The 27,586-nt window shown below is 42.1% G+C and overlaps 1 protein-coding gene across 1 annotated transcript; it reads right to left on the bottom strand.

The window, feature by feature from the left end:
• Positions 1-137: 137 nt before the first annotated feature.
• Positions 138-27,586, bottom strand: DYNLT5 (dynein light chain Tctex-type family member 5). The gene is made up of 5 exons (XM_053655551.1): positions 27,399-27,586; positions 25,511-25,617; positions 9,434-9,525; positions 1,336-1,460; positions 138-492 (listed from the first exon to the last, which is right to left on the bottom strand). Exons 2-5 carry the CDS (start codon positions 25,612-25,614, stop codon positions 289-291), a joined length of 525 nt encoding a protein of 174 aa, XP_053511526.1. The 5' UTR covers positions 25,615-25,617; positions 27,399-27,586; the 3' UTR covers positions 138-288.

Here is a 27,586-nt window from a genome sequence, read left to right as displayed (position 1 = left end):
GTAATCAAAATAATTAGGACCAAAAGTAATATTTAATAAGAATCTATGTCTATGGAAAAAGATCCAAAAGAACAAAAACTTAGTTCCTTCTTGAGGTAAACAAAATTCTTCCTTGTGCCACCCTCCCCTCCCCCAAACTTTACAAAAGTACAAAGAAAATCCAAAATCTTCCCATTGTTTGAAGTATCAGCGTTTCTTTCTAAAACTTTTAGTCAGTAAAACTTGTGTGCACTTAGGTATAGCCTATTTCTTGATTTAAAACAGTAATACTAGATTTCTTATTTTCAGTTACTCAAAGTAAACTGCATAGACATTTGCAAGAGCAAAGAGTGAAGAATTTCTAAAAACATAAGATGCGAAGTTATCACTTTCCGGGGTCCAGAGGCACCGGCTCCCAACGAGGATGCTCTGGCCGCTCAGTTGCCCGATGTAAACAATCACTATCAGCTTATACCGTGGGATCAGCAAGCCCTTCACCTGCGCTTTAATGACCTAGAATTTAAAAGGAAAAAAAGGCTCTCATTTACTATACCTACACTGAAACTTAAGAATATCAATCTTTGTCACAAATATAGTGTATCTGATTCAGGAAAATGGTATAATCCACTGCAGGTACTTTCAATAACTGTTATAGAGCCACAACTGTGATTTGCTTCAAGGACTGTCCTCACAAGATAGGACATTTAGGGGCAAAGTAATAGCACCAGCAATAAATCTACATTTTCTAAGGCACTTGAAAAAAACTATCATCCAGAAAGCAGAATTGAATAGGTTTATCACATTTTTTGAAAATCTTGTTAAGATGGTTTCCCTTCAAGAGATGTTGGCATTAGTGTTATGCCATCCGGTTCACGTCTCATTAAGAGCCCATATATCTGGAGTCCCCTGCAATATGATTAATCATACATGTTTATTAAAGACTTTGTTATAAAAAAGCAAGCAGAGAAGACTTGAGGGAGTGCCAGCATCTTAGTTGATAAAAATGGAAATGCATTTATATGTCTGTGGTTGGTGGCCATTGAAGCTGCCTTGGTGGAGAGACATGATCATTAAAATATTTTAGTTTTTATAATGATTTTTTAAAATAAATGGGCAGTTTTATACATTTTTAACACAAAAAAACATGTAAATGATGTATATAATGATTGTTTTAGACAAAGGCTTTTTACACGCACATAGAATATGACCTAATAAATATTTTAATAAAATGAAATATAAATAAGCAAATTTTTTCCTGCTACTGCAAATTAATTGCCTCCTTCAAAAAGTAGGGGGTTGTGCTTTTCAGCAAATACTCTAGTTACAGTTAACACTTTAGGCAAAATCATACATTACCTCAGAAATCGTTTTAGTCATCTGTCTGCAGAGCTCTGGTTCATATTGTTCTTCTTGCAGAGAGTTAGTTAACACATCCTTCAGAATATGATTGACAATAGCCACAGGAAAATGTTTGCTAGGGCCTGAAAATACAGACAGAATTCCTTTCTAAGAAGTTGTTTCATATTATCCCCACCCACCTCATTGGCTAATCAAGAGTACTGAAACACGAAGAGACAGTCAATCTTCCATGTGGCCTTCATTTAAGGAAAGAAGTAGCTGTAGTTATGTTTCCAGTCAGTTCTCTGGCAGAAGACAAGACAATGAACTCATCCATTTACCAGACTACCTAAAGAGTGTGCTCAGCCATTGAGGGCTCACACGGGCAAGTATCTCCCTTCCCAGTTTCCACTGTTAACGACTGACTTCCAAGTCTCAACACCTGTCTCCCCCTTCAGTCTATCTACTGCATTGCAACTAGATGGATTGCTCTGAACCCCCCAGCTCCTACTACGATACTCCCCTTAGCAAGGCCTAACGTTCAGCAAACACCCAACCCATAGCCTCTTCTCCCACCATCACGGTTCTCCCCACGGAGCCTGCCTCGTCTTGTGGACTTCAGCTCTCTTCTAAAGGATGCTTGTACATTGGCGCTTGCTCTTCTTTTTAAATAGAACACCCTTCCCATCTTGTTCATCTGAGAAATAGCCATTGTTTCGAGGCCAGCTCAAAAGCCTTCTCCAGGTAGCCTTCCTTCCTCTTCAGCTGAAAATCACTCCTCTCTTCTCTGTACTCCCAATGCAGCAAGCCCCCAGTGTTATCCTGGCTCCTGATCTGCCTAACAGCTAAGGCAATACCTCCCTGCCTTCCCAGTGGAATGATACGCTAGGTCAGATTTTATCCTCTTCAGAGTCTAATACAATGTGAAAGACACAAGAAGCATTTAGTATATGATTTCTGAAATAAAATAGAATCAAACACTTATAGATAACAATCATGATACAGATCATGGCCACTTTTATTGAGCATTTTCTACATGTTAAGCATTGCAAGAATTTCATATTCATTACCTTATATAATCTTCCAGTAAATCTCTGGGGGGAATCTGTTATCTTCATTTCCCAGGTGGGAAAACAGGTGGAAATGCATTGTGTAACTTGCCCAGAATCAAGCAGTTAGCAGAGCTGGGATGTACTCTCAGATTATTCTGACTCAACATTCTTAACCACATTTCATCCACATACAGAAGAGAAGCTTCAGGTGGATCTTCTTTATCCGGCAATCTTACCCGTACCCCCTGGGAATATTAACCCAATAGTCTCCCATGTAACCACACGGTACAACACATGTGTCCAGGCAGGCCCTGGAGCACAGAGACTCAACCACTATTTGCTGAATTGATACAGATAGAGGAATGAGATCAAGAATTATATTTAAGTAGTAGTCATCAGAATCTGTTAAGTGTTGATTTTTAACTACTGTATCAGTCAGGGCCTAAGGGAACACAGGACACACTCAAGGCAATTCCAAGAGGATCTGTAATAAAGAGACCACTGAGAGAAGCCGGAGCAGGATACAGGAAGTCACAAAGGAAACGACCTCTTGGCTGGCGAGAGTGAGGGTGTTGCCCTCACCCTACCCCAGGCTCCAGGGATCTGATGGAGGAACTCTTACGAGGTCCTACAAGAGGCATGTGAAGTAGACTCCCTTCGGAGCAGTTTGTGTCCTTCTATGGATGGATGAAAACAGCCTGACATGAACCCACAGCCAGGGTGGGGACTAAATACCTAGCTCACACTCCCTCCACGCTGTGACTCCCTACTGAAGTTTCCCATTGGCTGAACTTAACCAGACAGTTACAGCCCATGGTTATAGTTGCGTCGAGTCAGCCTCCTGAGGCTCAGTAAGTAGTATTTTAATTTTGATGATTATATAGAAATTGTTCAGTTAAATTTATATTAGTGTAGGGAACGAATCTGGACATGTAAAACAGAGTCATCCGATACAATGAGTGAGATGACCGATCCCAATATTTAGTGGGCAGGAGTCTCTGCTCTACAGGACAGACGTAAGCAGTTACCTGCCTGTGGGCGGATGGACCCCATTACTCCTGCCTCATGGGGTCAAAGGCAGAGCACCAGTCCCTGGCAGCCCTGCGGTGGCTTTCTGTGGATCTTTCAGATTTCTGCTCAGAGATTCTAGTGAAATGAGGCTAATTTTGGGGGTGATTCTCCCCCTTCCTATTTAAGAAATTCTAAAATATTGCAAGTTTGGACTAAACTTCTCTTTTTCACTCCCTCCTAACAAGTACTCATGTCCCACGTACATTCTGTGACCTTCATCCCTCACATGAAACTTGATCTAGTCGTGCGTTAGGGTGACCACGGGCATCGCTCCCTTACCAAAGTGGTGCATTCCTTCCGCGCAGGTGTTTGTCGGCCTCGAACACCTGCCTGTCCTCTGGGAGCAGCACCTCCCTTTCCAGGAGCAAGTTTGACGGACCCAGCAGCGGCCCTTGCCCCAGGCCAGGCCAATTAGTCCTTTCCTGGAATTTTTATTTCACACTGGAACTAAGGAGAAAGAAAATGTCAGGCTCTTTGTGTGGCAAAGTTATGATGTGGCCGTGAGCAACGCTGGAGGCCGAGTTCCTCAGGGCGGGAGGAGCGTGCAGTGCGGTGCCGGGAAGGGAGAATCCTGGTGGCTCTCCGGTCCCAGTTTCTAGAAGCTCCTGTTGCTCAGCTGCACCAATGTCCTTCTGGCGCTTCACTTAGTTTTTTTAAAATCTCATTAAGCAGGTTCTATTCTGAAGATATTTTGAAGTACAGGAATGAACTTTTCTTGCTTCTATGTGACTCTCCCCTGTGCAGCCAGAATCAGCACTGCCTTCCTTGCTCGGGCAGGGGTGCTGAGGAGCGAAGCCAGGGAAAGAATCAGTGTTCAGCCTTTGACTTCTCAAATACGCCCCTGAGGCTACTTTCAGAGTCGACTGATGTGAATGCCAAAGCTTTCTTTTCTTTTCTTTTTTCTGAACATTGTTTTTTCTTTAGGAGAAAAAAATTGTTTTGGAAGTCAAAAATTAAGGACCTGAAGATCAGATGAATAAGAAAGAAAGAAGGCGAGAAAGAAAGAAGGAAAGAAAGAAAGAAAGGAAGAAAGAAGAAAGAAAGAAAGAAAGAAAGAAAGAAAGAAAGAAAGAAAGAAAAGAAAGAAAGAAAGAAAGAAAAGCTTGTCAATAAAAATAGATTTAATAGAGAAGAGCTAAAAATTTGGTTAATATATCTGTGCTTCAGCTTCCTCAAATTGAGGTAATAAGAATTTCCACATTATTTTTTGTTAGGGGTAAATGAGGTAAACTATTTAAAGTGCTTACAAGCACTTACACAAAACCACTCATTAGATACATGACGTTTGTACAGAAAAAGTCCAGCCATTGTTAATATAATGAGAATGGTTTGCACAACACCAGTGTAACCTGGCAGCCAAGGAGAGGGGACTGGAATGCACAGGCATGAACAATGACGCCTTCACTGTACTAGTCAGTGGGGGAGGTAGATGCCACTAAGTGAACAGGTGTATTGTGTGGCCATCATACTAAAATGACTGAGCAAGTAGAACAATGAATCTCCATCAAATTTTGCATTAAGCTTGAACATTCCTCCACGGAAACTATTTGGATGATTCAGAAGGCTGCAGCTATAGGCAACTGGTGATTAGCTGCTTCATCACCATAATGAACCTGTTCCTGTAGAGTTTTTTTGGCAAAACAGCAAATCACTCAGGTGACTCACCCCACTTACGGCCCAGATTTGACACCCTGGAACATCTGGCTTTTCCCAAAACTAAAACCATCTTTGAAAGGCTTCCCTGAGTCTCGTAGATTTCAGAGCATCTGTGAGACTCAGGAAAATACAACTGGGCAGCTGATGGCGACCGTAACTGTGTGAGGTCCCAAGATGCCTACTTTGAAGGGGACTGAGGCGTCACTGTCCTATGTCCAGGGTTCCTTATATCTTGTATCTTTTCCCATAAATGTCTCTATTTTTCATAGTGCATGGCTGGATGCTTTCTGGACAAGCCTCATACATTATTGTTGTTCTTGTCACCTCATTCTGAGGGAGGATGGGGGAGCGCTTGTGCTTTGAGAAAGCAGCAATATCGGCGAGGCTGTGAGTAGGGAGGAAGGGAGGCCTCTGCACAGTGGGGCAGAGTCAGTGCTGAGAGACTCCGAGGCTCCGTCCAAGGCAGTATCTCGTGACAGGGCCCGACTGTCTCGTGGAAGCTGAATTCAAACGCTGAATTCAAGAGCTGAATTCTCTCCCTTCCTCTTCATCCTGAAGTTCTATTTTTCACTGTGTTGGCTTCGTTTTCAGGCAGGCACCTTGTCTCCGCGTGGCCATGCGCGTGGCCACCGGTAACTCACACCTGACTCGGTGCTCACAGTCAGTGTTTTTCAAGAATCAAGCACCCTCTTTAGTCTTTGCTCCAAAACAAGTCTTCTGGAGAATAGAAAATTGTATTGGATGTCACTGAGGGCTTTTCTTCCTAGTGATTCAAGGTAAAGTCTCAGAGTCAGTCATTTTGAAAAGCAGTAACATAATGAATAGAGAAGCAATTTAAATACATTACAGCATTTAATTCTCAGAGTATCCCTATGATATGTGGATTATTCCTGTTTACAGATGAAGAAACTGAGATTCAAGGATACCGAATGCCTTGCTTGAACATCATTTATTTAGTTTTAGCAGAACTAGTATTCAAATTCAAATACATTGGATCCTATAGCCTGTATTTTTCTACATGTATGTTTCAGTAACTAATGAGCAAATGTAAATGGTCATTATAATATTATAAGAAATATACTTTCATTTTTTCCATTCCCCATTTTCCTTCATTAATTTACATTCATGTTTTCTTATACATACAATGTTTCTTGTATCTTGTATCTTTTTCAATAAATGTCTCTATTTTTCATAGTGCATGGCTGAATACATTTACATTCATTCTTGGTGGCTATAATTACTCAGATAAAAGGAGGACAAATATGCTGAACATTTAAGATATGTTTAGATGATACAAATATTATTGGATAGAATGCAAAAAATTACACACCATAATGCTGGTGATTGATGATTGCCCCTCCCGTCCCACACTATTCTGGTCAGTAGGGCATTTTGTGTATATAAAACATCTTTACCAAAGGCCCATAGAGTAGCTTTCAGATACAAAACAAACCCAAAGTAGAAGCTGAAATATGTTTTTGGTTTTAATGAGATGTTAGTTGAATATATTTTAATAACATAGCTTAAAAATGTATTTCAAGCAAAAACTTTAATCTTAAGAGAATAATTCACATGACCTTTTACAAAAAATTAAAATACTATGTATAATTTTATTATATATATGTATATATATGTGTATATATACATACATATATATATACACACACACACGCACACACTCACACACACACTAAGGTATTCGGAAAATTACTTTTCTAACCTGTTTCAACACCCATTACTGCTAGAACTGATGAGACAATTTAGATTGTTTATCTGAGGAAATAAGTTATGAAAATATATCTTAGAAAAAAGAAACACTTGACTTTCTATTTCAGCTCCTTTATCTTATTGAAATCGGATCCCAGCCCGTTCATTATGCAGAGCCTGGAATCATAGGCACTGAATGGCTAAGATCTTTCCGTTATAAGTGGCGACAACCTCACCCAAACTCAGCTTGCCTCACTAAGACGGCGGAGAGTACTTGGGATCCAGGACTCAAACGATGACACCAGGGTTTAGTTCTTTCTCCATCTCAGGCTTCACGTGAGGGCAAGAGAGCAACAGCTGCCAGAACGCCTACGTTCTTTCAGGTTTCAGGGCCTGATCTCCGTCTTCACCAGCTGAAACAATGTTTCCTGAACTGAATACGGAGGCTTTGATGGACTTGGCCAGTCGAAGGGTTCTATGCCACCCCAGAATCAGTCACTGTTATGTCTCTGAGGCCAGTGTCAGCTTCAGCAGAACGTCATGGACCCAACGTGGTCACGATGGGTTCCCCTCCAAAACTGGGTAAGGTCACCAGAAGTAGCATAAAAGCATACTGGATGGCAGCAACATTAGCTGTCTAACCGTAGCACTGTGAAAATACCAGTAGACTGACTAATTACGGAGCCTCGCAATCCATGTAGTCTTTGGGGGTTACTGTAGCAAACTCACTACAAGGCCTAACAGGACGCGCTGATGGTCTGTAATTTTCTTGAGGTTACCTGTCACAGGTGGAACCACTCTGGCCCACGGAGTCTTCCTCTGGTCATTGGCAAAGCCTCTGTGGAATTTCTATATAGCAGTAATTACATATCTATTCAGATAATAGTGGGCAGGTACACACTTAGAGAAAACAAGTAGGTCTATGAGGAAACATCCATGGGAAAAGATAGTCACTGCGAACCCCCCGGGGAGCACAGGGGCAGGTGCAGCAATCTTTGTTTTGAAAGATCTAAAGCCTCGGCTGGAGGGATAAACACCTGTCAACAGGGGACTAGAAATCACCCGCCTCTGCCTGCGAGGCTTTCTCCCCCCCCCACCCGGCCACAGCACTGGTTGGTTTGGTTGGATAAAACTTGCATGCATACCTCTTTTATTTCAAATTGTAAATATATGCTTCATTTCAAGTATATATAAAACAGCTCCCCAAGGTGACCCCCAAATACTCAGTGAACTCCTTAGTTCCGTGACAAGAGTGCGTGTCAGTGCCTCCGGGGAGGGGCCTGGTGTTGAGGAAACAAGGACAGAGAAAAGTAGGCGATGGGAGTTGGCCCCATTTTGCAGAGGAAAAAAATTAAAGCAGCGTCAGGAGTCAAGTGTCTAAAGACCCACCCCCAGGTCCAGTAGAGGGCCAGGCAAAGGGGAGTCCCCCCTGGGTAAATAGGGGGCCCTCTGACCCCCTTGCCTGGCCATCGGACTCCTTTTAGGTGCAGGAACTGTTCAGAGTCAGGGAAGGTAGAATGCCTGACCATGGGAGAATGCAGGACACTTCGCCGGGTGTTGCAACACGGGTCCTGTGCTGAACTCAGCTTTGGCTAAGGAACAAAGACAAGTGTTTACGTGATATGGTTCTCAGTCCCCAAGCACGGACTCCTTTGCTGTTGGCCACAAATCTTCCCCAGATCAGCAAGCACCGAGCCCCGACTGCAGGCCCAGCTCTGCCCCCGACAAGCTGGCACGCAGCTCCCTCATCTGGAAAAGGGAAGGGTGGGTGATGTGAGTTCTTCCTGACAGGGACCTTCTGAGGATAAGGCGTGCTAGGTGGGAAGGACTAATGTAGATGTAGGTGTTACTTCTCCCTGAGCTGCGGCTTTCAGTGTCTTGCACCCTGGCTTTCCAAGACGCAGCACGGGCATCAGGCCCACACTGACCCTCCCTTCCCTGGTCACGGGGGCCCTGCCAGCTGCACTTCACCTTCTGGTGACCTCAAAGCATTTTCACGGTTGCCTCCAGGAGAGCAGGTCAGTAGTTCTGCATGAGCACAAGCAGCCCAGGAGATGGGGTGAAGGGATCCAGACTTGACCTGTCTCCACATGTGACCCTTTCAACCCCCCATATTTCTTTAAGATGCCCCCCTCCATTTTTCCCTATTGGCTCAGTCCAGCCTCTTGGGGGTGGGGGAAGCTGATTAGGACTCATGTAGCATTAATCAACTGTGAATTGTTGGGGTTGGGGGCCTCCTAGCCTCAGCCCCCAAGGGTGAGGGGGTATCTCGAGATTCTTCCTTGAGAAAAGCTCGTCCCCAGGTCTTGCCAAGGTGCTCTCTGTCCAGCTATCTCCATGGAGACAGACTGCTCCCTGGGGAGAGACCTGGACCTCCCGCCCATGGAGACCTGCAGCCTCAGTGCCGCAGAGTTCAAGACGTAAAGAACCCTCTGAAAGCAATAAAGTTTGGGGCGATGATATGTAAAAAAATGGAAGGCATCAAAGCAGCATCAAATCACTCAGTTCATTAAGATCCCTAGCAATGTACTAGCATTGAAGATAGTGCCAGATTAGCAGATATTAGCTTAAGTAAATGTCATTCAGGAAATTAGAAGTTTATGATAAAAGCAAATGATAAAATAACACACCGAGATGATAGGTGTTTTCCACCTGAACTGTAAGGCGAGAGGCAGCATCACACTGGCTAGGTTCGTCCATGTAAGACACAGTACTCAGAGAGCTAAAAGCAAGGAAGAAAACAAATTGCAATAGTTATTACAACAACAATAATAAAACACAACGTTGCTTTCAGCAAAAATGTTACCAAGGTAAAATTTTCTCTAAAAAATTTCAAGCCAGTCCCATCTAGACATCCTGGTGATCTGTATAAACCATTTGAGAAACACTGAAGTGTGAGGAGGTCTCAGTATAGTGTTCGAAGCCCAGTGCAGTGCTTGGGGCGTTCGATTGTTAAGAAAGTGTGCCGGGTTGGCCTGTGGGCAATGCAACAAAATCCGCATTTCAAAAGCCATTGAGAACTGCCTCTCTAGCAGGGACAAAAAGGTTCTCCTCAAAGTGGACGGAGCTCACAGAAGAGAAATGGGGAGTGCATGTGGAAGAAAGCTTAACGTGTTGGGAAACCACTCTGTATACAAAAGGGGGTTGTAAAGAGTGCTCTATTCTATGTCCCTCACAAATCCCTTTAGCAGAAAAAAGAAAAACAAGACACTCGTCTGCGTGGGGAGAGAAACCACAATTCACCCAAACTATCGTAAATCAATAAGCATCAATCACCCTTTTCAACGTTAAGAAAGGGTTTAGGCTTGGTTACCAAGGCAATATAAGCTTATCCAGGTGCTGCACAGGAGACCCAATTCAAGAGGAGCCCCTATGTCCCCCAGGCGCTACTTAATTCGACTTAATTCAGAGGCGACCCAGCTGCCACCAGTGGCAGTCCCGGAATGCTCTGCCCCCAGCCCTCTCCACCTGTGGAAATGGGGGTTGAGCCAGATGTCATTTCAAAGGAGGAGATATGATAGTTTGTGTGTGTTTTTGGAGTGACCACTTTTATAAGCAGACTGTGTTTTTGCTTTAGTTAAATGAGAAAGAGATATTTGTTCTTAATCTTCTGGGATTTTATCTTCTTCTTCGAGGAGTTTAACACACTTCGTTCTCAACTGTTTGGAATCAGTGAGCTTCTTGCAAAAATATGTTTTAAGACAATCACGGGTAACATATATTTTAAAAATCCTTTAATACAATAGAGTTTACACAATAAATTAAGGTTTACCCACCCAGCCCAAGAAGGTGGTGCAAGAAATTACGGCTGCCTTTTCACGATGGATTTCTGGATTAGTGATTGAGTCTTTATTCTTGTAGCACCTGCTGTCCTCAATTTTTTGCTGCCCTTTGAAGTAGCAACCAGCCCGTTTGGTTACACTGGCTGCAGGTGTTGTGGGCGGTGCCAGAGACGAAGGCTTCTGCTGAGAACACCCAGCATCGCATACGACCCTTGATTCTAAGATAAGCCAGCCTGTCCCAATATTATAAATGCTACCTTTAACTTTGCAAAACATTTCCTATGATGATCTTATCTTACCTGCACAATACTCTTAGAAGTAAAAGGTCACTATTCTACCCATTTCAGAGATGCTGGGAACCAATGCAAAGGCTTACTTTCATACATGTAGGAAAGGCGAACTTATTTCAAATATCCCATTTACCTCTCAGCGACAGAGTTGTATCTGACAGAATAGAAATAGGAGTAATGGCTACCTGAAAAATGAGTTATTGCAATGAAGACTTGCACACACATTAAGAAGGTATTAATTAAAAAATACGCTATTTCTTTCTTACTGAATACCATACTAAAAACTCACAGAAAAAGAAGTGGAGTTGGTACAAGCCAGCAGGATTAGAAGACAAAGATTAAAAAGCAAATAAAGATTTTTACAAACAGTCCTCACGATTGCTTTGGTCTTACCATGTTACTTAATTGATATTCACAGGTTTATAATATTTTCAGTATGAAATTGGTGTCAAAGGACAGCTTAAATCCCCCATTGGCTGAAAACTGTGTGCAAATAGAAACTTCTGCCGTGACTTTTTGATTTACTGAAGATAATTTCATTCAGTGTCTTTTTATTTCCACGGTAATCATGTGTAGGGTCATTGTAAGAACAAAGTAAAATGACACAAAAACCCTGCTAGCCTGCCTTCCTTCCTTTTTTCCTTCCTTTATAACAGAACCCTAAGTTTGTAGGAATGTTTCTCTCTAAATTAAAGACAAAATCTTAGACTTTTGTGGTGCTGTTGGGGCCATGGGGCTTGGGAGCCAATGAGATGTAAGTGAAAGTTTTGGGTGGAAGTTCTGAAAGAGCTTTCTTAAAAGAACTAATTCAGCCCTGGCTGGCATGGCTCGGTGGACTGAGCGCGGGCCTGCGAACCACAGTTTTGCGGTTCGATTCCCAGTCAGGGCACATGCCTGGGTTGTAGGCCAGTTCCCAGCAAGGGACGCATGAGAGGCAACCATACATTGATGTTTCTCTCCCACTCTTTCTCCTTCCCTTCCCCTCTCTCTCTCTCTCGGAAAAAAAAAAAAAAAAGAACTAATTCAATCAAGAGAAGCCCTCTGTGATGACTGGAATATGGTAATGATGGCAAGAGTTCAGCAACTATCTTGGGTCTTGAGGTGATATTATAGATTACAGATCAGAAAAATAGATGTCTAGGTCCCTGAACTCCTCCCCTACATATTTCTTATGTAGGAGAAAATGTATTTCTATTTGGTTTAAGTCACCGTTTTTGTTTTTTTAATTATTATTATAAGAAGCATTAGCTCTAACTGATTCAAATTCTAACTGACCCAGAGTTCGTTTCTTGGGAGTGGGATGCTACAAGTAATGGAACACAAAACTTGGAGTTAGTTAGTGGAGGACAGAAGGCTTCGGGGAGGGACGTTTCAGGAATTCTGCTGTACGCCTGCTGTCTCTTGTCATGCAGAAGGTAGATATTTGGTTACGCTATCAATTTCTCTACCTTGGATGGCTGATCATGTCCAAAACTTCCTGGAAAAATTATAAGAAATTATACTATAAAAAATTCCTATTTATGGTATTTTTTTGGAGCTGGAACCTGATAGTTCCAACACTAGGAAGAGATGGGTTGAAAGAGGGGAGAGAGAAGAGTAAAGAGAAGAATAAAGTGAACAGAAAAAATAAGATATTAATTCCTTGTAAAAAGACGAAATATTAAAAACACTTTCAATCTGGGCAATTAACATTAAACCAGAACACGAAGTCAGTACATTTTCAGAAATAGGAAAGATCCTATATTTGAAAATTGGGAATGACAAATGTCAATTCAGAATACTGACTCAGAAAGACATACATATTTTCAATTGAGAGACAGCTTTACTGAAGCCATTGGAAATGTGAGATGTTCAAAGAGAAAACTTATTTTAATCACCAATTTTTCACACACGGCACAATACATTTATTTAGTATATGTCACAACACTGCAAGCAGGGGCATTTCAGTTATGTATGACCAGCCGTTCTCTAATTTATAATACTAACTCTTCTAGAGCCATGATCTCATTGCACAGGGTGTGCTTTAATTGATGTTATTTTTTTCAATGTGAAAAATGTTCTTGCAATTTGTTTGTCATCCCCTTCTTGGCATAAATGAAGAAAAAGTTCAGTTGGCAAAATGTATGCAAGAGAGCTGTAAAGTTTTAGAAAAAAGGTAGATTAAAAGTAAATGCAGGAGACCCTGGCTGGGTAGCTGAGTTGGTTAGAGTGCTTTCCTGATACACCAAGGTGGCAGGTTTGATCTCCAGTCAGGGGATGTACGAGAAGCAGCTAATGAATGCATAAATAAGTGGAACATCAAATCAGTCAGTCTCTCTCTCTTTCTCTGTCCCCCTCCCCCCTCTTGAAAGTCAATTAAAAAATGTAAATACAGGAAAATGGTAAACCTAGTGTAAATGGGTCACAACACTGAACAAATCAACTAAAGTTATTGTAGAGAGAAGAGTAACAATAGATAATCCAATGAAAATTTCAGGTAATACTTGTTGTAATCATGTGTACTATTGCTGAGACAGACTTGAAATGAACCTGGATGCAGAAATAGCTGCTTAAACTTGGTCCACACAGATAAAAGTAACCCTTGCGTGCTGTACTTGACTGATTGGAAATGTGCCATTCTAAACCAACAGCCTGGTTCTGATTACACAGAAAAGGGGCATAACCTAAAAAAGTTAAATAGCTAAGGAATTGGAGTATATTTATTCTTCCATGAAATTCAGTTTCCTGAAAACATCTTAAATATTTGCTTGCTGACCATTCCACACAGAATAAACACAAGAACTCATGTCTTGTTCTGCCTGTTAGAGATAGCAACATTATTTCTTGAAATCTCACCAGCCACAAATACTATGTAATTATTATTGAGAATTCATTCCCAGACATTTTCACTGCCATTATTGCTTAGGAATTTTGAAACTGCAGTAAAAGAGAACATTTAAATGCCGAGGCAGCCTTGGGGCCAATAACTTAGCAGATTAAGAAGGTCAGAATATCATCTCTTCCTTTTATTTGTTACCATGAAATACCTGGAATTACATATTTTGAATATTGTTATTTAAGCATGACTTTTTCCTTAAAACTCATTATTAAAGTCAGGTGCTGCCCCCCAGTGGAGACATTTCACAGCACATGGAGTAAAAACAGGCTCCAGGATACAAATTAGCACTTTTTTGTTTGTTTTTGTTTTTTCTTTATTCTTTCAACAAATATTTCTTGCCCAGAATGTGGCAGGCAAAGTAGGAAGTACTGGTAATACAAAGAAAAATTACAGTTCTTGTGTTTGAGCAACAAGATGTAGAAAGCAAGATAAAATATGCATCGCAATGCACTTACTTAAGAACTTCCCATCTCAAAGTTTCTACGTACAATTTTATGTATGTTATGCTTAAAAGCAAAAGCATACCTACTCTACTCCCATCTGTAGAAGCTATGTTACCTGGAAAGGTAATTTAGTTTTATGATCATTTAATCTATAGTAAATTTGCTGTATTTTTATGTTGTGTTAAGGTATTTTACTGACATTATCGGTCCCATCCAACTACTGAGAGAAAAGTTAAAGTATAAACAAGAATCAGAATATTTTTTTCAGAAATTAAAGAGAAGAGAAAGACGACGTGACCTGTGTTCTTGTGAAATACATTTTTAAGAGGAGGAATGATTCTAAAGGACAAAGAATGAACCACGGGACCTATGAATCATCGGGCTCCAATGTGACTGAAGGTAACCTAAGAAAGGCAATTGCCTACAAAGTAGAACCATTTTTGAGTGCATAGAATAGAAAATCAAAGTGTCTGAAGTCTGTTGCGCTAATGTTCATCCAAGAAAAGGTAAGGGTAAGGTCCATGGCAGCTGTTGAAACTTCCGTTGCAACTCCCGGAGGAATGCGTAGTTTCAACGTCGCATTGCCCCCCGCAATCGGCAGGGAGGCGAGGCTGAGGGTGTGGGCAGCACAGCCGCCTCTGCAGTGCTGGGGTGATCATTGCAGAGAAGTGGGGTCTCTCTCTACAGGTTTTCACCACAGGTGCACCATGGAAGGATTCAACAAAGAGGTAAAAGTAGACCTTGTTTTAAAAATGTGAAAAAGCGCTTCTCCGCTTGCTGTAAATGCATCTTATGTCCACAAGATAAGAGCCATTAGCCACTCTGAACTTATTATAACACACATATCGAACCTGTGAAACTAACCTGTTTGTTAGCAAAAGAACTTGCTTGTTCATAAATTAGGCTAATGTACTAATTATTCCTTCAACTGTCAAAAAATGCTCATTGAAGTCACTGCTATGTGCCAGGTAGTATTCTGGGTCCTTGGGACACAATGGTGAAAAAAAGAAAAACGAACATCTCTGCCCTCATGGCACTTAGTGAGAAAAACAGACAATGAACAATAACATACTAAATAAGTAAACTATACTTTATGTTAGCAGGTGATAAATGCTACCGAGGAAAGAAGAGCTTAGGGAAGGGAAGCGGATGGGGTTGGGGGTGCTGTTAAGGTCTATATAGGATTCCATGAGCAAGGAATGGGAGGAGGGGAGGAAAGAGCCCTGTGGGTATCTGAGGGAAGAGGCTTCAATGGAGGGCGACCCTTGCACAGGCGTGGGGACGAGAGGCTGCCTGGTGCTTTGAAGGACTGCCGGGTGGCCGGAGTAGCTGGAGCGGGCGGGCAAACAGCAGGCTGCAGGAGATGGGGTTACCAAGGTGTCAGGTAGCTGCTAGACCATGTAGGACGTTGCCGGCCTTCGTAAAACCTTGGCTTTTACTCTGATAAAGCAGGATCCTGTAGAGAGTTCTGAGCACAGAAATAACAAGATTCACTTCATATTTTATAGTGATCACTTCAACTGTTGTGCTGAGAACAGACTGCAGGCTGGCATGGGTAAAAACAGGGTGAGCAGTTAGAAAGCTTAAAAAGTAATCTAGACTAGGGAGGACAGCAACTGCTAAGGGCTAAGCAGTGTCTCATTAAAATCCACGTGTTGAAGCCTTAACCCCCCCCGTGTATTGGAGATGGGGCCTTGAAGGAGTGGCTAAGGTTAAATGAGGTCCCAGGTGCGAGGCCCTGAGCAGGCAGAACTGGTTTCTTACAAAAGACGAAGAGACACCAGGGGTCTTGCTCGGCCATGTGAGGACACGGTGGAAAGGTGGCCATCTGTACGCCAGGAAGAGGGCCCTCACCCAAACCTGACGTTGCTGGCACCCTGACTCCAGACTCTAAACCTCCAGAACTGGGAGAAGATAAATTCCTATTGTCGAAGTCGCCCAGTCTACGCATTTTGTTAACAGCAGCTCCAGCTGATGAATCCACTGACTGAGACAGAGATGGCAGCAGTTGAGGGAAGTGGTCGGGAGTCGGGCCCTGGATATATTTTCAAAGTTGATCCAGAAGAATTTCCTGATAAATGGGAAGGAGTGCCATAGATAAAGAGTTAAGTTGTGGGCCCGGGCCAGGTAGCTCAGTTGGTTAGAATGTTGTCTTGATATGCCAGGGTTGCAGGTTTGATCCCCAGTCATGGCACATACATAATTTAAAGAGTTAAGTTGTGAGAATGTTGAGTTTGAGATGTATACTAGGTATTTTCCTTCACATGCTGAGCCAGTGTTCTCCCAATACAATCTATCAAAATCCATCATTTCCTCGTTGCTTACATGTTATATTTTCATATACTTATGCATCTATTTTTTAAAAAATTAAAAAAATACTTATCCAAAGATATGTTTATTGATTTTAGAGAGAGCAGAGAGAGAGAGAGAAAGTGACTGATGGGTTGCCCCCATACATGCCCTGACCTGGGATTGAACCTGCAACCTAGATACGTGCCGTGGCTGGAAACTGAACCTGCAACCTTTTGGCATATGGGACAACATTCCAACCGACCGAGTGACCCAGCCAGGGTACTTATGGGTCTACTTCTAAAATTTCGGTTCCATTGGTCAATTTGTATATTTCTGCATTTATTATCATTTTTAGTTACTACAGCTTTGTGGGCATATCTGAATATCTGATAGGAAAAATCCTTCCTCTACATTGATTCTTGAAAGTTAACTTAGTTATTTAGAATTCTTTTCTTTCTTTTTATATAATCTTTATCATATTTTTTTCCATGACCACTTTGCCCCTTATATCCCTCTCCCCCCCACAACCACCACACTGTTGTCCATGTCCATGAGTCCTTTTTCCTCCCTCCCCCACTAGCTTTCATCTATTCTCCATCTATGAGTCTGTCTCCGCTTTCCTTGTTAGTTCAGTTTGTTTGTTAGATTTCACATATGAGGGAAATCATATGGTATTTGTCCTTCTCTGACTGGCTTATTTCACTTAGCATTCTTTTCTTATTTATAAATTTTTATATTGTTTGCTGAGGACTTCTGGCCAAGATGGAGGCATAGGTAGACACACTGCGCCTCTTCCCACAACCAAAAGAAGGACAACAACAGTTAAAAAACCAAAAAACAACCAGAACTGACAGAAAAATGAACTATATGGAAGTCCGACAACCAAGGAGTTAAAGACACATTCGTTCAGACTGGTAGGAGGGGTGGAGATGGGCACCTGGGTGGAGATGGACACCCGGGTGGAGAGGACTCCCAGCAAGTGGTGGCTCGCGGACCCAGCAAGGCAATGGATTGAGGACTGGGAGGTCCCACCTTTGCGTGCAAATAAACTGGGAGAAACAACAGCGGAGCACAACAGACCATGCAACCCAGGGTCCCAGCGCCGGGAAATAAAGCCTCAAACCACTGACTGAAAACACCTGTGGAGTCGAGGGGCTGGAAGAGACTCCCAGCCTCACAGGAGAGCTCGTTGGAGAGACCCACAGGGTCCTAGAACATATGCAAACACACCCACGTGGGAATCAGCACCAGAAGAGCCCAATTTGCTTGTGGGAAACAGCAGAAGTGACTGAAATCTGGCAGAGAGTGGAGCAAGAGCCATTGTTCCCTTTCAGACCTCTCCCCCACATACAGCATCACAACGCAGCTACAGCTATGTGAGTTGTCCCACCGGGGTGAATACCTGAGGCTCCACCCCTCATTTGTAATAGGCGCAAGATAAAAAAAAAGGGCCCAAATGAAAGAACAGATCAAAGCTCCAGAAAAAATACAGCTAAGTGACGAAGAGATAGCCAACCTATCAAATGCACAGTTCAAAACACTGGTAATCAGGATGCTCACAGAATTGGTTGAATTTGGTTGCAAATTAGATGGGAAAATGAAGGCTATGCTAAGGGAAATAAAGGAAAATGTACAGGGAACCAATAGTGATGGAAAGAAAACTGGGACTCAAATCAATGGAGTGGACCAGAAGGAAGAAAGAAACATCAAACCAGAAAAGAATGATGAAACAAGAATTCAAATAAATGAGGAGAAGCTTAGGAACCTCCAGGACATCTTTAAACAATCCAACATCTGAATTATAGGGGTACCAGAAGGAGAAGAGGAACAGCAACAAGTGGAAAACTTATTTGAACAAATAATAAAGGAGAACTTCCCCAATCTGGCAAAGGAAATAGACTTCCGGGAAATCCGGGAAGCTCAGAGAGTCCCAAAGAAGTCGGACCCAAGAAGGAACACACCAAGGCACATCATAATTACATTAGCCAAGGTTAAAATTAAGGAGAGAATCCTAGAAGCAGTAAGAGAAAAGGAGACAGTTACCTACAAAGGAGTTCCCATAAGATTGTCAGCTGATTTCTCAAAAGAGAACTTGCAGGCAAAAAGGGGCTGGAAGGAAGTATTCCAAGTCATGAAAAGCAAGGACCTACATCCAAGATTGCTCTATCCAGCAAAACTTTCATTTAGGTTGGAAGGGCAGATAAAGTGCTTTTCAGATAAGGTCAAGTTAAAGGAGTTCATCATCACCGAGCCCTTATTATATGAAATGTTAAAGGGATTTATCTAAGAACAAAAAGATAAAAAATATGAAAAGTAAAATAACAGCAAACTCATAATCATTAACAACCACACCTAAAATAAAAACAAAAGCAAACTAAGCACAGTAGAACAGAAAAAAAACCACAGTTATCAACAGGGGAGTGACAGGAGGAAAAGGTACAGAGAATAAGTAGAATGGAAGGTAGAAAATAGGAAGGAGGATGGTGAGACTAGTATAGGAAATGTAGAAGCTAAAGAACTTATGACACATGGACGGGGGGAATGTGGGTGGGAGAGGGTGTGCAGGGTGGAGGGGAGTGAAGGGGAAAAATAAGACAACTGTAATAGCATAATCAATAAAATATATTAAAAAAATAAAATTGCTGAGTTTCTCAAAAGGTACAAATAAGTTTTGATTGAGATATGTTGACTTCATAGATTAATTTGAGAGGAATTGATATTTATTATTTAAGCACCTTCATCTATAGATTATTTCTCCAGTTCAGATCTTCCTTAATGTGAATGCTTTTACCTGGGATCACTTTCCTAGGCCAGCTTTTACAAAGATGCCAGTGAAGGATTATGGACAAAGATGTTCCCCATGGTACTGCGGGCTTTGGCAGGGGGTGAAAGCCACCTTTGGTGTTCGTCCTTCGGGGAAGGATAAGAACACGTGGGATGGATGGAGGTTAAGGACCACTATGCAGCAGTAAAAAGCGAGGAGCTAGATAGCCATAGTTGCATGGATGAATATATAAAATGCACGTGTAGACTGAGATATATGAGGCTGAGAAAACAAATGAAATTTATAGCACAACACCATTTATGTTGTCAAAAATGCTTATCTTTGATAAGTATTTGCTGTGTATTCTTTTATGAGATGGTCAAGTCAGGTGCAGCCACTAAAGAAGACAGAGGAGAGGCCCTGGTAAACATTAGACTCATAGGTCCTAGAGACCAGGGTCATGCTGTGTCGTGTAGGGCCACATAGAAAAATACCAGGTGGTCAGGATGCATGACAGGGGCAAGGGAGAACCAGGGAGGGAGCCTTTACTGGGGTTTCTGAGGGAAGGGCCAAGCGAGGCAGGGGAAACAGCTCAGGACTGGCTGGTCTGAATAATTTCTGGGAGCTCCAAGTCTAAGCTACAGGAGAGGTTCCTGGATGCTGGCACTGGCTCTGGGAGAATGAAGGCAGAGGAATACTGCCTCCTTCAGTGTGGGGTGTGTGTGTCAAGGGGGCACGGTTAGAAGAGGGCTGGCTCTGCATTGGTTAGTTCGCATATCAAAGGTACAAGGCGTATTCCCTGCTGGAGACCTTGACTGTCATTAACAATTGGTTAAGCCCAAGAGGGGAGCAGTTTCCTCCCATTCAGAAAGGTTTTTTTAAGATGTCAAAATATCATAATACACAGTAAGTAAATGAGTATATATGTATATAACACAGTGCTGAAATATGTACACGTGTGTTCTTGTAGTGTATGTGGTGCTGCCTGTATGAACACGGGTGCCCATGGGGGGAGGAGAGTGGGAGCGAGAATGGGAAGAAGAGGGTCAGTCGGGCAGACACAGGGTCTGGCCCACACTGACGGCGACAGTGTGCTGTGAAATAAGGGGGTATGTTCAACTCGGCTCTGCCCCAGAGATAAATAAGGTGATCAGTGAGATAAATGGACATAGTAAAATTACCTTCTGTTCTTAATCCACAAGGTTTTTATGAGAATCAGGTGGATGTTGTATGTGAAATGGTTTCAAAATCTAGACATACAACATAATATTAGTTATTGTTGTAGTTTAATCTCAGAAGAGGAACATTTCGGTTTTGCTAAACTTCTCTTTGGTGGGGAAGTTGTATCTCATGGAGATCCTGTTGGGGCTTGAGTTTGATTTAGTTGGCAATAGAAGTTATCGCAGTGAGGAAACAGGCTGGGTAACATCACGTTTAATGGCACACCGTAGAACGAATTCAGTAAATTTAAACACACTTGTTTACTGCCTTTCCTACCAGACTGTAAACCATGCAAGCAAGGATTATTTCTGTGTGGTTCTCCACTTAGCAAGTGCCTGGAATGTTCTCAGAATCAATACATATTTATTTCAAATCAAGTGATGAATACAATCTTTTTTATTTTTTACAGAAAAAAATTACCAGATGGTGTTTTGTTTACTTAAAAGATGAGCTTCTCCAGAGTGGAACCCTACAGTCGGTCGCCTTTACATGCCTAGCGAGGCACAATAATTCACACAGAGTACAAGCTCAAAGAACTTGAATAAATGAATAACTGAAAGAATATGTGTGTTAGATGCCACCAGTGGGAACCATATTCAAAGCTGTTGTAACAGGACATCACTGTAATTTTGGTCTGAGGCAAAGGAGAAACGTTTTCATCATTAACCTTAGGCCTGACCTACTAGATCAGATAATAAACCTGGATATCATGTCACATGATCCTGGGAAAGTAACTCAACCTCAGGCTTCAATGTCCATTTTAGGAACATGAGAATGGCACCTCTGTTCAAATTCTGTTTGAAGGCTGCTAAAGGCTGCTGAAGGCTGAGCTTCCAATAAGAAAGATGTCAGCGTAAGTACCTGCTCTTACCCGGGGATGGGAAACAGAAGCTCTGTTTCTATCATTCTGGTGAATGATAGAAGGCTTTCATCAATGCAAGTTACACAAAGATCGCCACTTTTCAAAGAATGCAAATAAACTTGACCATAAACAAAAGCCCATTTTGCCACTTCCTAATTCTGTGGCTTTGGAGGCTCACCCTCTCGGCATGCTTCCTCATTTATAAACTGGAGGTGATAATAGCATCTACCTTATAGAGCAGGGATAGAGAGTTGGCAAACGTTTCTGTACAATTCCATATAGCGATGTTTTCTGGCTTTCTGGGACCTATGGTTTCTACAGCAACTACTCAACTCTGTAGTTCTAGTGTGAAGCAGCCAGAGGCAATATACACATACAAAGGCATGGATACGTTCCAATAAAAATGTATTTATGGATACTGAAATTTGCGTTTCCGATTATTTTCACATAACAGAAAATATTACTCTCCTTTGGATTTTTTCCACCATGTAACAACCACACTTAGCTAGGGAACTGTTCAGAAACAGGTGTCAGGTTAAACTTGGCCCTTGAGCCATAGTTTGCCATCCTCTGTAAGAGATTCTATGAGGCTTAAGTGATGTCATAGTGAGGGCTCAATAAATGTCAGCTATTATCGCCCTTATTACTATTAATTATGTAGAAGAAATACAGAGTATGATGACAACCATGTAGATACATATATGAAGAAATTGTGACATGTTAACAGTTATATTAAGATAATAAGATCCAGCTTAAAATGTTTTTTAAAAATAAAACATAAAATTATATTAGAACAAAAACATAATTTGATTAAAAACACCCAACCCAAAAAACTTCTAACAATAATTATACTGATTATAAATTCTATCTTCCTTTCACAATTCAGGGGTCTCCTTGGATATCCATTATGCCCAGGGATCAGTGTTATGTATTAATTACCACTGTATAAGACAGTAGACATAGAAACCATAGGGTTAAATCTATGCTGATTTTATACCACACCAAAGAAGCTCCTTTCCTAGTAGATCTACATTCTACTCTTCTTTGCTCCCCTTATTTGTGTGTTTACTGTTATAAAGGAAAATAAGTCTATAATCTAAAGAGAGAGAAAGAAAAACACGGCCAAATACAGCACCACAGAGAAAGGGAAAGCAGTTGGAAGAGTGGCCAACCCAGTGTGGGAGGGCAGGTGGTTGTAGGTGGGTTGCTAGAGAGTTTCCTGGAGAGATGGAGATGCAGCTAAGTTCTGAAGGGGGAGAGCAGGATGCCAGAGTGTGAGAAAATATTCCAGATAAGGGTGTCCCATGGGAAAGCACCACCAGGCAATGGCTGGAGGCAAGGCAGGGCGCTGAGGGACTATAATGTGGGAGTTGGGTGTGGCTGGAGAGCAGGTGCGGCAGGACAGTGGGGAAGACGGTGCTAGAGAAGCAGGCGAGGATCTGTAGACTTTCTGTGTCAGCGATTTTCAATGGGTGTGCTGCAGGAATACCTAAAACATGCAATATCTGACTATTCAGTCAGGGGCACTGACCTCTAGTTCTTTAGATTGTCAAATAAAGAAAATGACAACAGCCAACACAAGAATAGCCATCTGGTGTGAATGAATAAAAATATACATATTTTTGGTGTGCTACAGACTTTTAGTAATCAGTTTAGGTGTGCCATGAGGTGAAAAAGGTTGAAAATCTCTGCTATATGCCACACTCATGATTTAGGATTGTATCCTAGTCATTAAATTGTCACTTGACTCCTGAGCTCCAGTTATTTCACAGTAAGATGGTAAAAAGGATGTCCACCTAGTAAGACTGATGCTGGGAGATGAAAACAGATAGTGTATTAGGTCCACAATATACTTTAGGGTATACTTCATCCTCCTGAAATCGATCTACTCAAAAATTGTTGTGAAATAACTTTCAACTGAAAGGTATATGCTTTTCCATAAAATATTGCAGTTTCAGAACGATGCCTGCATTTGATAGCCTCTAAGCTTTCAGAGTTGTTCTACAAGCTGATGACGGGTTGTTCATGGAGGAGAATCTCCTGGGCAGACTGGCCTAAGATGAAGACAGTGAAAAGTCTGCAGCAGCTGCAGTGGGGGGGGAGGGGGCAGCCTGCTCACCGGCCTCCGAACCACAAGGGGGCGTGGGACCCGTTCACAGTGCTACGTAAGAAAAGGTGCTAATAGAGGATCCATTCTGAATGTTTTGCTTGAGAGTTCAAATTTCTACTTTGTAATATATCAAAATAAATTTATCTATTAGTGAGAAATCTATCCTAATATGTTGATAAAATTATTTTTGTTATTTGTGTTACTTTAGTTTTTTATATTTCATCAATAAAGAGCTGTCTCTAATTCTTCAAACGGGGCCATGTTTTGATTCTATATGAGTTTCTAATTTGCTTTGAAAAAGAAGAGGTAAATGAAAATTATGTAAATAGGGATTATGGTTTAATCTTTGGATGGTAGAGGTTGTTTTTCATGAATCATGGGAACATGATTTATGTCAGATTGTTATTATAAATATTTTCTTGAAAAAAGTTGGATATGAGCTAACAATTATTTAAAAATAATTTTTAAAAGAACTGTTATGGCCCTGGCCAGGTGGCTCAGCTGGTTGGAGCACTGTCCCATGCATCAAAAGGTTGTGGGTTCGATTACCAGTCAGGGCACATACCTAGGTTGCAGGTTCAACCCCTTGTCAGGGCACATACAGGAGGCAAGCAACCAATATTTCTCTCTCATGCTGATTTTTTCTTTCTTTCTCCCTTCATCTCTCTCTAAAATTAATAAACATATCCTCAGGTAAGGATTAAAAAAACTCTTATACTTAAATATTGGAAATAGCATTCCAAATAGCTAGGGTCAGAAGCAAAAGTTACAGAGATTAATCATTCTCCCAGCTTTACTTCTGACATGCTAGGATTGCTACTGTTTTATATTTGTCGTCTATAAAAAAGAGAGATTGTACTTGTAAACCACAAACATCCAGGGTTAGAAAGTGGAATTTTAAAGAAGTGCATCAGTACATTCTTTCTTTCTTTCTTTCTTTTTAGATTTTGTTTCTTTATTTTTTAGAGAGGGGAAGGGACGGAGAAAGAGAAGGAGAGGAACATCAGTGTGTGGTTACCTCTGGCATACCCACCACTGGGGACCTGGCCTGCACCCCAGGCATGTGCCCTGACTGGGAATCAAACTGGTGACCCTATGATTCACTGGCCATCACTCAACCACTGAGCCACACCAGCAGGACATGCATCCATACACTCTGAGAGAGGGAAGATTCGGTTTCAGAGTCGTCATGTAAATCTAGTCCGGCGCTTCCGGCCTCTGTCCCACAGGACACCCTGGCTCTGGTTCCCACCCAGAGGGACTAACGCACCACACCCTTCAGTCCCTTAGAGACTGTTAAGAAGGAAAGTCTGTTATCTGTTTTCTCAGTTAATTGATCTCAGCACTGAATAATTTGTTTTGTTTTCTTCTCAATGGCAGTCAAAAAGAAATGGCATGAAAATATTAAAAAATTGATTTATCTCTCCAGGAGACCAAATGCAATATGCAACAAGAGCCAAAAAATGTAGTTATTACGTTTTGCCCAACTAATTCTACTGGGAAGAAAACAAGCAGAGGCATTATGCCCTGGAAGAGACAAACAATGGAAACAATCTTCAAATGCCCAATAATTGGCTACAGTGGTTAGATAACCCAGAATTATAAACCGACAAAATATTATGCAGCTACTTAAAAGGACACAAACAATGGCTATGGAAATACCTTACACGATGTGTATAAAATAATGCTAAATGCATTGTATATGTATATATTGATTGCAAAATGCAAAAAAACTTTGTCTTTATATAATACTGAAGATCAGAATTCAAAGTACTATGAGAAGTAGCCAGTCTACATTGTATACGGTGTTTCTTTTCAGCAGATGATTTGGGGGGTGGGTACTCTTTCAAATAGTGAAAAATGCTCCTGAAAACAACATATCACATGTTTTCTTACTTTCTCTTTCCTTTTAAAAATATGACCCCAAAAGGTGACCCGAACCTTGTATTGTCTATTTTCTCTCATCTTATTTCCCAAAGAAAATGTTTTATTTTTCTCCTGATAAACATTATGAACCTGTTTATTCAATAATTGAACTTAAGTCATTAGACATTCCGTTACTCACTCTTTGATGCGCCCAGGAAGTTCCTTCCTGCTTAGAGAAGACACACTCTCCCTTTTCTTCAATGAGTCACCCTTTCTGTCTTTAGCAATGTCTGACATCATCATAACCTATGGGAGAAAATCCCGTTGAAACAGCAAATGAAAGATCTGAAATCGTGTCACTTAGTATAACACAGAGATTCATTCTAAATAAAGTACACAGCTACTTTTCTACCATTTTTGAATGGAGAAGTGGGGTTTCCCTAAGAGTGATTTTTAATGTATGCTGTTATTTTGGACAATACAACTAGAAATATAATGACCCTGACGACTTTTATTTATGCAATAGTATTCTTACTTCACATAAGCAGATATTAAATCACAGCAAAGACGCTAAACTGCAGAAGAGGTTAAGATCATTGAGAAAAGAGAACCACGTGTAAAAGAAAGATATTATCCCACACCAGAAATCTCTAATTTTTATTGCCCCTTTTATTCTTGAGACAGTTTTGCTAATTAATATTTGTTGTTGTTGCTTTAAAAATTAAAATTCACTGTCTTCCCCAAAGGGTATTTTTTCAAGCAACCATGATTTACTTTGTAAAGAGTAAACAGAACTTTTAACTCAGTAATTTACTGGAACACCTACCTTCTTCTCACAACTGCTTGTTTAAAAGCTGGTGGTAGGAATGGACCTCCCAGACCTTAGACTTGACTGCCCTACTGCCTATATATGAATTTAGATAGTCGTTACAATTACTTTATAATTTTATCTGTAACTCTGAGGGCCCTAACAAGGAGACACTGGGCCTAACACTGAGACAGAACGAGGACAGCGTCTCTGCCCTGGAAGAGCTGGCAGCCCAGTGGACGGAGAACATGACCTACAGCCCAGGCACCCAGCGTCGGGGCAGAGGCAGAGGAAGGGTTCTGAGGGCACAGGAATATGGCAGAGGTGTATCGTGTCCTCGGAAGGGAGCCAGTGGTCTGTGTGTGTGTGTGACTGTGTGCCTGTGTATGAGGGTGTGTACTCTTTGTGTGTGTGTGCCTGAGTGTGTCTCTCTGTGGACATGTGCCTGTATGTGAGCTTGAGTGCACATGAGTGTGTGAAACTGTGTGTATCGGTGTGAGTGTTGTGTACATGAATACAAGTGTGTGCCTGGGTATGCCCCAGAGCATCTCTGTATGCACATCTGTGTGAATGAGTGATTATCTGTGTGTACCTGAGTGTGTGTGCCTTTGTATGTGTGAACCTTTGTGTGTGATGAGTTATGTGCGGAATGTGTGTGTGAACCTGTATGAGCATCTCTGTGCATACATGTGTGTGCTTGTGTGTGTGGATGAGTGTGAGCATCTGCATGTGTACACATGCCTGTGTGAGTGTGTCTATGTGGGTGGAAAAGACACTGAGAACAAGTGGGCCATTCAGGTTCCTATCCAAAGGGACACCAGCAGACCTCCATCTGCTCACCTCCGTCTCTCACCTGTTTCCCAGGCTGCCCCGAAGACTGGAGTTGCAACCTGGAGGCCCAGAGGGCGGCTGCCTGCAGTCGCAGGGTTGGCCTCTGGAAGACTTGAGCAGAATTCGGCCGCCGGTGAGCAGGCCGGGCTGGACCGCTCTGCACTGGGCATCACAGTAAAGCCCAGACATGCAGGGGGGGAGGGTGGGGGAGGGTGACCAGAAACCAGAACCCACTTCCAGTTCCCAAATTGGAGCCAAATTTGAGACCTTTTCTTATTTGTTGGGGGGCAAAGAGGAGTAAGGCGTCACAGAAGTCGTGGCCAATGCACCCCGGCCATTTCTCAACTCAGGGCCTTCCCTCTTCTGTCCCTGCGGTGCTCGAACTTGCAGTCCTCTTTTCCCTCAGGCTCCTGCGCGGGTGCGCTGCGGTAAGGGCGCGCGGACTCACCTGCACAAGGCCACAGCTGCAAGGGCGCCGCGACCGGGGTCTCCCACACCTTCTGTTCCTCCACTGCAGACACCGGCGCTCCTTGCTCCCAGGCCTTCCTTGCAGCCCCTTGGACTCCGCGGCCTGTCTCCAGGGTGACCTCCTCCAAACAGAGCCCTCCCCACTCCCCAGGCCGAAAGTGCCTGCGT

This window comes from Artibeus jamaicensis, unplaced genomic scaffold, assembly GCF_021234435.1.
Source record: "Artibeus jamaicensis isolate MK-2021 breed Jamaican fruit bat unplaced genomic scaffold, CSHL_Jam_final scaffold_1019, whole genome shotgun sequence".
Classification (NCBI taxonomy): Eukaryota; Metazoa; Chordata; class Mammalia; order Chiroptera; family Phyllostomidae; genus Artibeus; species Artibeus jamaicensis.
The sequence above is the reverse complement of the archived record's forward strand: the minus strand, read 5'-3'. Positions and strand labels throughout refer to the sequence as shown.